General features: G+C 31.5%; 2 protein-coding genes across 2 annotated transcripts; both read right to left on the reverse strand.

The window, feature by feature from the left end:
- Positions 1-399: 399 nt before the first annotated feature.
- On the reverse strand, positions 400-1420 carry LOC124946280 (secreted RxLR effector protein 161-like). Its single transcript, XM_047486846.1, has 2 exons — positions 1278-1420; positions 400-934 (listed from the first exon to the last, which is right to left on the reverse strand). Exons 1-2 carry the CDS (start codon positions 1418-1420, stop codon positions 400-402), a joined length of 678 nt encoding a protein of 225 aa, XP_047342802.1.
- A 6332-nt stretch (positions 1421-7752) lies between these two features.
- Positions 7753-9990, reverse strand: LOC124945334 (indole-3-acetic acid-amido synthetase GH3.6-like). The gene is made up of 3 exons (XM_047485752.1): positions 9641-9990; positions 8643-9556; positions 7753-8562 (listed from the first exon to the last, which is right to left on the reverse strand). Exons 1-3 carry the CDS (start codon positions 9967-9969, stop codon positions 7970-7972), a joined length of 1836 nt encoding a protein of 611 aa, XP_047341708.1. The 5' UTR covers positions 9970-9990; the 3' UTR covers positions 7753-7969.
- Between the last annotated feature and the right edge of the window lie 1477 nt (positions 9991-11467).

Here is an 11467-nt window from a genome sequence, read left to right on the forward strand (position 1 = left end):
TTCATGTCAATTTTCAACTGGTCCTACCTTAACTTTAGTGAGATCAAACTTTAACTTTATTGTACAAAATACAATAAACCGTACAATACTTTATCTGATCAAAAATTGAATTACATAAATATCCATAAAACAAACTGAAAGACAACTGAATTTACAAACTCCCACTTAACCTAGAGATCATCCATCTCTAAAACACCCATGTTAGTAGTGTGTTCATGAAAGACATTAGACGGCAGACCCTTTGTCAAGGGATCATTTATCATGGAGTTTGTACCCAAGTGTTCTATAGAAATTTGACCACTTTGTACCCTTTCCTTCACAACTAGGAACTTTATATCGATATGATTTGACTTAGTCGAGCTCCTATTATTATTCGAATATAACACAACTGAATTATTGTCAAAAAAACCTAAGAGATCTTTCAATCCCTTTCAAAATACGCAGCTCAGTGACAAAATTCTTTAACCATATTTCTTGATTTGATGCCTCATAAAGTGCTACAAACTCTGCTGCCATGGTGGAGGAAGCTGTAAGTCCTTGTATAGAACTCTTCCAAGAGATCGCTCCACCAGCCAACAAGAATACATAGCCCGAAGTGGATCTTAAACTATCTTGGCATCCCGCAAAATCAGAGTCAGAATACCCAATGATCTCAAGATTATCCGACCTCCGATATGTGAGCATGCAACTTCTAGTTCTCTTTAGATATCTCATAACCCTTTCAGTTGCCTCCCAGTGACCCAAACCTGGGTTGCTCAAATATTTTCCTAATACGCCAATTATGTACGCAATATCTGGACGCGTACAAACTTGAGCACACATTAGATTTCCAACTACCGAAGCATATGGAACCTTTTGCATTTCTTGAATTTCCAAATTTCCTTTAGGGCATTGTTGAAGATTAAATTTGTCTCCCTTAGCGACTGGGTATTTCCTAATTTACAATCTTGCATGTCATATCTTTTAAGTACTTTATCGATATAGCTCATCTGTGATAATCCAAGAATTCCTCGAGAATGATCTCGATGTATTTGGATCCCTAATACAAATGAGGCCTCACCAAGATCTTTAATCTCGAAATTTCATGATGAAAAGTCTTAGTTTGGTGCAATAAGTCTATATCATTTGAGGCAAACAAAATGTCATCAACATATAAAATTAGATATATATATATATATATTTATTCCTACTGAATTTGTGATACACACAATCATCAATTAAATTCCCTCCAAAACCAAATGAGAGAATTACCTCATCAAACTTATGGTACCACTGACGAGACGTTTGTTTGAGCCCATAGATGGAATTCTTTAATTTGCAAACCATATTCCTTGAATCTCCTAACACAAAGTTTTCTAGTTGCACCATATAATTGTTCCATCTGATGTAGCTCCATATCAAAATGTGCAACGAGTTCCATGATTGTTCTAAAAGAGTCTTTAGTTGAAACCGGAGAAAAAGTCTCTTTATAATCAATCCCATATTTTTTAGTAAAACCTTTAGCCACAAGACGTGCTTTATACTTTTCCACATTACCTTAAGAATCTTGTTTGGTTTTAAAAATCCATTTACAACCAACAGGCTTCACCCCTTCTAGTAACGGGACAAGTTCCTAAACTTTATTGTCTTGCATAGATTTATACTCTTCATTCATTACATCAATCCACGTTACTGAATTAGAACTATCTATGGTTTGATGAAAGTTTATTGGATCATCTTTCATAATGCCAAGATTATCCTCATGTTCTTGAAGAAATATATATTCATCTGACATAGTACTTATCCTTACTCTTGTGGATCGCCGTAATGGCACTTGTTCCTCAATAATACTTTCTTCTTGAGGTTGTTGAGTTTGTACCTCTGGGAGATCAACATCGTCTTGATTTTCTGGAATTATTCTAATATTATCAATGATCAGATGAGAATCTTGATCATTGTCCATACAAATCGAAATAGGAGTCAACTCCTTGTTAACCAAATTAGAAGTTGACTCTTCCTCAAAGACAAAATCCTTTATTTGATTATTCACCCCAAACTCAACATCCTCAAAGAATACAGTTGTTCCTGTCTTGAAAATTGACTTTAAGTTGGGATCATAAAATTTATAGCTCCTTGATCGTTCAGAATAGACAATAAAGTAACTACTAACTGTTTTGGGGTCCAATTTATCCATATGAGGCTTATAAGGCTTTGCCTCTACTAGACATCCCCAAACATAAAAATGTTTTAGACTGGGTTTTCGCCCTGACCAAAGCTCATAAGGGGTTTTAGTCGTTGCTTTTGTTGGCACTCTATTCAAAATGTATGTTGCAGTCTTTAGCGCTTCACCCCAGAGTGACTTTGGTAAGGATGAATTGCTAACCATACTCCTCACCATATCCTGTAAAGTACGGTTTCGTCTTTCTGCTACACCATTCATGCTTGGAGAGCCCGACATGGTTTACTGAGGAACGATACCACACTCCTCAAGATATTTAGCGAAAGGCTCTGGATGTTGTTCACCTGAACCGTCATACCGATCGTAGTATTCACCACCACAATCGGATTTAACTTTCTTTATCTTTTTGTTGAGTTGATTTTCAACTTCAACCTTAAATGACTTGAACACATCAATTGTTTGAGCTTTTTCTTGAATAAGAAAAATGTATGCATATCTAGAGAAATCGTCTATGAATGATACGAAATATCGTTGACCATTTTAAGACGGAGTCGAAAACGGCCCACAAACATTCGTATGTATCAACTCAAGTAATTTTGTATCTCTATATGCATTCAATTTTCTATCTTTGGTTTGTTTTCCTTTAATACATTCAATACAGACATTAAAGTCTGTAAAATCAATGGAATTTAGAATCTCATCTGACACAAGACGATCAAATCTATTTCTAGAGATATGACCTAAGCGTTTTGCCATAATGTACCCGAATTATTATTATTTAGCTTTCGTTTAGTACCTCTTGATTCCACATTCAGGATTTCATTATATAAAGCAATTGTATCAAGTAAATAAAGATTGTCATAATGCATTAATGAACTAGTTCCAACATCCGAAGTACTAATAGATAACTTAAATTGACCATTTCCAAACAAACTAGAATAACCATGTTTGTCCTAATAACGAATAGAAACCAAATTTCGTTTAAACGAGGGTACAATAAAAGTATCCTTTAAGTCCAAATAGAAACCAGAACTAAGCAACAATCTAAAGTGTCCAATTGCTTCAACTTCTACCGATTTTTCATCGCCCACAAAGATAAGTCTTTCAGCATCACTTGGTTTTCGGTAACTTAGCCAACCTTGTATTAAAATACTAATGTTAGTAGTGGCACCGGAGTCTAACCACCAAGTATTTCATGTACTGATGCTAAATTAACTTTAGAACAAACCAGATTAAGAAATGTACATTTCTTTTTGCGCCATGCACGATATTTAGCAATGTTTTAAAATACGCGGTCCGACCGGCGGTTCAATCGGTCCAACCGCGAAACGGGCTACATAACAGTCCGGTTTTGAACTCCAATACGTTAACTTTACGATTCGGTGAACATCCGGTCCGACCGGACGTTTTTACCGGAAAACAGAACCGGAAATTTCCGGTTCGAAAGGTCAGTGATTCTTCTCTTTTCTTTCTTCGTGTTATATTGGGTCTGCTCCTTCATCTGTAACTTTAAACCCTAAACTAAAAAAAATAAAACCAAAATAAGATCAGATCTGGGAAGGACAGAGAAAGAAAGCCGAGAAAGATAAACATATAACCAAAATCAGATCAGATTGGGAAAGAGAAAGAAAGCTCAGGGAGAACAGAGAAAGAAAGCGGAGAAAGATAAACATATAACCAAAATCAGATCAGATGGGGAGAACAGAGAAGAGAAAGAAAACGCATATTGGAAGAACAGAGAAAGAAGGCGGAGAATGATAAAGCAAATAAAGTTTTTACTTTTTAGTTTTCAATGGTTATATCTCTTAGGGTCCCACCATTCCTCAATCACCGCATACTATCATTAATATAGAGTTTTAATTTTTGATATTTTAAATAATAATTATTTAATGTAATATTAATTTAATAAAAAAATATATTTAATTTAATTAATATTTAATTAATTATTTTTATATATGTCTAAGTGATTATATATACCATTACAAATTAATATATTTAAATTTATTTATTTTTTAAAAATAATTAAAATCCGGTTCAACTAGTGGTTCAACCGATTGGACCGGTTGGACCGAAGTCGCTAAAAAAACCGGGTTGATAATCGAAACGGTTTTCAAAACCTTGATATTTAGTACAATCCTTTTTAGATGTCCAACCTTATTGCAAAAGAAACAGTCATTGTTAACCTTTTTCTTTGCATTTGGACCCTGAGCAGCATCAACATTCTTCATTTTCTTGCCCTTGTCCTTAGAGGTGTTTGCTAGATGAGCACATTCTGTTTTTTCTTGCTTTAATCTCTCTTCCTCTTGAACACAATGAGAAATTAGTTCATTCAAGTTCCACATTTCTTTCTGACAGTTAAAATTGACCTTAAAGTGGTTGAATTGAACCAGAAGAGAAATCAGAATGAGATGCACAAGTAAATCCTCATGCAAATTAGTGCCTTAAGTTTTGATGCAAGATTAGACATCTCTATGACGTACTCCTTTATATTACCATTACCCTTATACTTCATTGAAATCAAGCTCTTAAGAATAGTGCTTGTTTCAACCTTATCGCTTTTAACAAAACGCTTTTCAATTTCTACAAGGTAATCTTTAGCATTGGTGGTGTCTTCAGACACAGCACCCCTGAACACATCCGGAATTGCACGCTTTATGATCATAAGACTCATGCGGTTAGAGCGTTTTTATTTCTCAAATTTAGCCTTCTTTTCAGGAGAGCTAATAACCGTAGGAGTAGTGGGTTGCTCTGTCCGTATCGCAAGGTCCATGTTCACGCAACCGAGAACTATCTGAATGTTCTCTTTCCAATCCTTAAAGTTAGAGCCATTGAGGACTGTGACTGAACTTAAGTTGGCATTAATATTTGCAACATTAGCTAAAAACATAATTTAAACGGTAACTATATGCTCAATTCTTTAATATTCAATCAAATTTAAAATAATCAACAAATCTCATCCAAAATATGTAGTGCACCATTAAATTCAGTCTTTGGACAATAAAATTTAACTGCTAGTGATATTTTGTTGTAATAATCAAACACTAACAATAATGCATGACAAATAACAAACATTTCTTTGGAATGATTTGATATTCTCATGTAAATTTTTTTATAATTGTTACGTGTTTATTATCACATGTAATTGTGAACTTCGGTCAACTAGTAACCTTCATTTGGGCCGATTATATAGTTACATTAAAATTCACCATTACAAACATTCAAAATTCGAACTTAAACAAAGAAAGTCACTTTGGTGACGTCATAACTTAACTTATTTAATTTAAATAAAGAACAATCTGTTGAAGTATTTAATAAGATTGAAAACTAAATAAAATTAAAAGAGTTTCACTCTTTCTTATATTAATTTAAGTAAATAAATAATAATAATAATATTTAGAAACTTAACTATGTTAAAATAAAATCAAAATTATATTTTTCTTAAAATTTTATTTCTTTATAAAAAAATTAAATAATATTATTTCTTAAAAAATACTAGATTGAATAATATTATTTTATCGAAATATTATTTCTTAAAAAAATCCTTAAATTAAAAATTATTTTCCAATAAAATAATTATATAATATTATTTCCTAATCCTCAATAATAATATTATTTTTTCAAAAATAAAATATTTTATGGAATTTTCTTTTAATAAAAACAATGAAATAAAATTATTTTCTTTAAAATAAGAATTGAAATAATATTATTTCCCAAAAATAAAATATTTTACCGAATTTTATTTTAATAATAAAAGATAATAAAATAAAATTATTTTCTTTAAAATAGGAATTGAAATAATATTATTTCCTAAAAATAAAATATTTTACCTAATTTTCTTATAATAAAATTAATAAAAGATAATAAAATAAAATTATTTTCTTTTAAAATAAGAATTGAAATAATATTATTTACCAAAAATAAAATATTTTACCTAATTTTTTTTTAATAAAAGATAATCCTTAAAATAAAATAGAAATTGAAATAATAATATTTCCCAAAAATAAAATATTCATCATAAATTTCAACTTACAACTTAGGTTTTCCGTTGATACATTTCAACTTAGGTTTTCCATTGTTAAATCGTTACCTTGAACTTATGATTTATGATTGCAGAACTTCATTTTAGGTTTTTCCCCTAAATTCATGACACTTCAATTTCAATTTAGGGTTTTTCTATCCAACAAACTTCAAAATTATGAAACAACGATGATTTATTTTCCCCTAAATTCATGACACTTCAATTTAGGGTTTCTCTATACAAAAACTTCATAATTATGAAACGATGATTTATTTTCCCCTAAATTCATAACAAGAACAAGTCTCCCTAAATTCATGTAAGTCTTTCTAATTCAAGAACAAGTTGTTGGGCACCAATTGTTGGAATTAATTAAAATAATTTCATAATAAACTTCAATCATAAAGTATAATACCTTATATCTTCATTCTTGTTCTTGAGATATGAAAGATAAAACGAAATATATATACTTTGATCCATAGACATAATTAGATGAGATGGTCTTCCAAAAGAACAGAAATCTTTAGCCTTATTTCTATGATGGGGATTGAGAGAGAGAGGGTAATAAAAAAATAAGTTCATTCTTATTTTTTATCAATTAACCTCCCTTTTATAATTTCTTTTTTGGTACCATAACCGACATAACTATCTCATTACGCTAATTTCTAATTTGGCCCCTCATCAAATTAGAAATACCGCAAGGTATTCACAATTAACATTCATAATAATAACGTCCTTAAGTCGAATCAGAAATTTCTTTACCTCACATAATATTGACTTATTATAATTAATGATTATATATATTCATTTAAATATATAAATGTCTCCTTAAAATCTAACAATTAAGTCATGAAATCTTGTATAAGAGGTTCTCTTGAAAGTCAAAAATCATATTTTCAATGGATCCGGAGAAACTAGGTCCCTCTTTCCATCTAATCAAACTAATTTGAGGTTTTCCTCAACCTCAAATTAATTTTTAAAAAATAAGATAAAAATAATTGATTTAATGTACATTAGTTAATATTTTAATTTATATTTAATTAATTATATTGAGTTAAGATTAATATCAAATTAACCCAAATAAACCATTCAAGTCGTTAAGTATTGTCTTCCCTAAATAGGTGGTAGCCTAAGATGAAATAGACTATTCCTAGTGTACAAAGGTAATTTCCGTACATGCATTTACTATTTTACCATCATTCTAAACCTAATTAGCTTCTTTGAGATGGTGGATATTGATTTTTTTTATTATCCTTAATTCAATATTTTTATTTATTAAAATATTAATTAATTTTTAGAAGTATAAACGCTATGGGATAATTTTGGTCATACATTTATATAAACAAATTTTTTAATTAATTGGATCAAACATGGATTTTGGAGAAAAAAAAAATTTATTCAAACGAGTCCTAAACTTTTCAAACCCGATTCTTAAGGCTCGTTTGATAGTTTATTTTTCGGATTTTTACCTTATTATATATATTTATAACATTTTCCCTTTAAATTCATACTTAATCAAGTTTAAAAAGTGTTTTCAAATAAACCAAATACAAACCCAATTTAAGCATGCAAAGTAGTTGAGAGTAGAAGCATTTGTACATGGCTAATTGCAACTTCCTAAATCAAGCTGAACATTAATAGTAGTTAAAATGCAAAGACACAAATAAACAACCAGCAACAAAAAAAAAAGAAAAAAAAAAACAGATCGATGGGTTAAACCTAGATGGGGGCAAAATGTTGCCTTTCCTAAACATAATCAAACCATTACATTTTTTTCCCATGTTTTTTTGGGTTGATCAGTTGTTGTTTCCTCCTACCCATAGCTTATGCCCAGCAACCCATTTAGGACATTTCGGGCTAAAATAACTCTTAACAACCCTAGCATTCAAAAGCTCAACAATCGGTGCAAATTTAACACATCGCGGCGTTTTATACTGATTAATAGATGCACCCAAACTAATCGCATAATCCATCAACTTATCAAAAGTTCCACTTTCCACCACTTTAATCTCCAACGCACCAATAGATTTATCCGCCACTCTCCCCTGTCTATAAACGCTATTCAGCGATTCCTCAATCGCCAAACAACAATCTTCAAATACAGAAGGTGGAATAGGAGTTGAACCTTTAACACTTAGTTCCCAAAACAGAACATAATGACCAGGAATCGTTGTTAAATCAGCATAGCTAGTGTACTCTGTAACCGTCGCGTCGAATGGAACCAAATGGTTCACTGCGTTCTTAACCGCGTTTTGTAACTCAACCTCGTCTGTCTTGTCAGAATCAATGCTTAAAACCACGTTTTTCCGACATATGAAAGTGAATTGTGGCGCTTTGTTCTTGAATCCAGCCACTCTTAACACATCACCAACTCTGTATCTGTATAACCCTGATAAAAAAACAGTTTTTTTTTTTTGTGATTAAGATAAAGCCATGAAAAAAGATTGAAGATTTGAATAGTTTACTCACCGGAGTAAGTTGTGACGACGAGTTCATAATCATGGCCGAGTTTAACATCGGCGAGATCAACCAATTCCTGCTGTTCTTTCTCGTTGAGAGCTTTTGGGACATTACCATTGTTTCTGTTTACAGGTAAGAACTCAAAATACGCCATTGTTGGGATTAGGGTATAGGAGACATCACCAGGTTTACAAAGAGGATTAAGATTAACACCAAAATAGCATTCAGAAGAGGCATACATGGTGCAAACCAGAGGAAGACCATTACTATAATAATCAAGAGTTTGAATATACTGTGACATAGTCCCTGTCACAATAACATCAACATATTTAGTATTAGGCCATAACCGGGTTATAATCCCCTGCCATGATTCCCGCCCGCATTCAGTTTCAAAGAAAAAAGCCAAATCCGGGTCGGGTTTCAGAATCCTTTCAACAGCTTCCCTAACAGATGGGTCGGTTATTTGTGGGTTTAGTACACCAGTACGGATATCATGACAGAGTAGAGGCCAATGTTTCTCTAGGAAACGGATAGCCCGGATGAAACCAGAGGCGAAAACTGCCCCGACCCGGAGGACTTCATTATGCTGGCATAACCCGCATAGCATTTGGGAATACATACTCTGGTATGAATCCGGGCAGAGAATGGTTTCATTTGGGCTAGTGTAATTTGTATACGGGTCATATGGTCTTTCTCGAAAATGATTACTTTTATAGAAACTGGTTAAAACGGGTCGGGCTAAAAGACCTCCGGGTGTTTTAGCTTCTGATTTTGTGAATAAGAAATACATTCCTTTGCCTTTATCTAAATCAGAAACGAATTGACTCATTATTGGCATTAGGAGACTGTAAAGATGTGATCTCCTATCAAGCTCATCTTCAATGGTGGGCATAAGCTTTCTCTCTCCTCCAGAAGTTCCCGAGCTAGACGATAACCCAGAAAAAAAAAACATGTTTTAAAAAACAGGGGAATCATATAATCATATAACAACAGTATAAAAGACAAACCTTGTTAAGAATTCAGAAATGGGTCGTGAAGAAAGAATCGCAGATTTATCTCCATTAGCGATTCGATTGATATCAGACTGTAAATCCTCATAAGAAACAACAGGCAACAATTTCTTAAACGTTTCTCGATCGGTTTCTCCATTAGTAAAATCATGTCGCCTTAAGTACTCAACTCCGGCGTTCTGTGTCAGGATTTCAGCCAATACCCGTCGTTGAACTTCGTCGGGATTTGACGTCACATCCTCAATGAACTGAAAAACCTTTTTGTTTTTTTCTAAAAGATTGTAATCGGAGTCTTTAGGTAACAGGATATTTGGAGCTTCAGGCATGGTTAAGAAAAGAAATGAAAAGTTTCAGAGATTAATGAAGGGTAAGTGGGGAGCAAGAGGTTGAAGAAAGGGAAGCTTGGCCATGGAAGAAGAAGAGTTGAAGCTTTATATAGAAGGAAAAGGGAGGTGGGTTATGGTCCCACTATTTTTTTTGCATTTAAAATGCGAGGAACAGAGAAAAAGATGACTTGTGGCATGATCGTAAATATATCATGTTTCTAAGGGTAAATATTGATAATTAATTTACTTAGGGTTTGATAGAAATGAAATTTTCATTTAGGTCCAATAATTGGTTACACTTATAAGATAGAGAATAATTATTAGTATTTTGTTTTTTTTTTATTTTTTATTCTCAACTTCTATTTTAAAACAATTTGAAAGAGATTTTGTTTTATTGTAACATTTATTCCCTGTTGAATATGTTTAATTTTTAATATTAGTATAAGTTTGATAAAGAGTGACTCATCGAATGACTCAACTAATCATTTAAAGTAAGTTGAACAAATCATTTAACCTAACCTAACATTGCTTAAATTACATTATACCAAATTTTTCTACATTGAGGAAAAAAACAACAAAATATAATTGAACACGAACGAACAAACAAACGAGAATAGAGAGAAATCGCACAAGAATCAAACAAATAATGTGATTGTATGCCTTGTAGGGGTCCACAATCTATTGTCATCGTTTTATTCTAAATTTAAATTTAGATATTTGAATAATAATTAAATCACATTAACTTCGTTTTCTACAAATAACTTTTTTAAAAGTTTAATAACACAAACAATAAATAACTCTACAAATCAAAGAAGTTTCGTGATTGATAAAAAATTTATTATTTTCAAAAAATATTACTTACATATGAATAAATCATTAAAAAAACCAATAATTTATTTTTTTATCTTATTGAGTAATTCATTTTTTTGAGAAGCCCCTTTAACTTTTTTTATTATTATTATAAATATGAATTTAAGAAAATCACTTCTCAAATGACTTGGATAATGCATTTAATTAACAATACTTGGATTACATTCCCACCAAACTTTACCATCTAACAAAAGTTCATTTATAAAAAGCAATAGTCTTGCACTAAAACAACAAAATTGACAATAAAAAAACTAAAATAAGAATTAGACATAAATTAATAAAAAAACAAAATTAAACCATAAAACAAACAACAGTCATCTTAATTACCATGTAACTCAAACTACGATTTCCACGACAATATTGACATCGACAACTCAAAAACAATTATGAAAATGATATTTAATGTTATTTAGTACTATTGACTACATAATGCGATATGGACCGACCTTTAAACAAACCAACTACGTTTAAATTTGATTAAAAGTATATAAATTTAATGAAAACGACGTTAGAATAAATCAACTAATCATCGCATAAAGTAAAGAAAAATAAAACATACTACATTACCACCAAACTTCCCTGCATATCAACCATAAACCATCCATTTTTTTCTTTTACTTTTCTTAGT

The sequence above is a fragment of the Impatiens glandulifera genome, chromosome 7, assembly GCF_907164915.1.
Source record: "Impatiens glandulifera chromosome 7, dImpGla2.1, whole genome shotgun sequence".
NCBI lineage: Eukaryota > Viridiplantae > Streptophyta > Magnoliopsida > Ericales > Balsaminaceae > Impatiens > Impatiens glandulifera.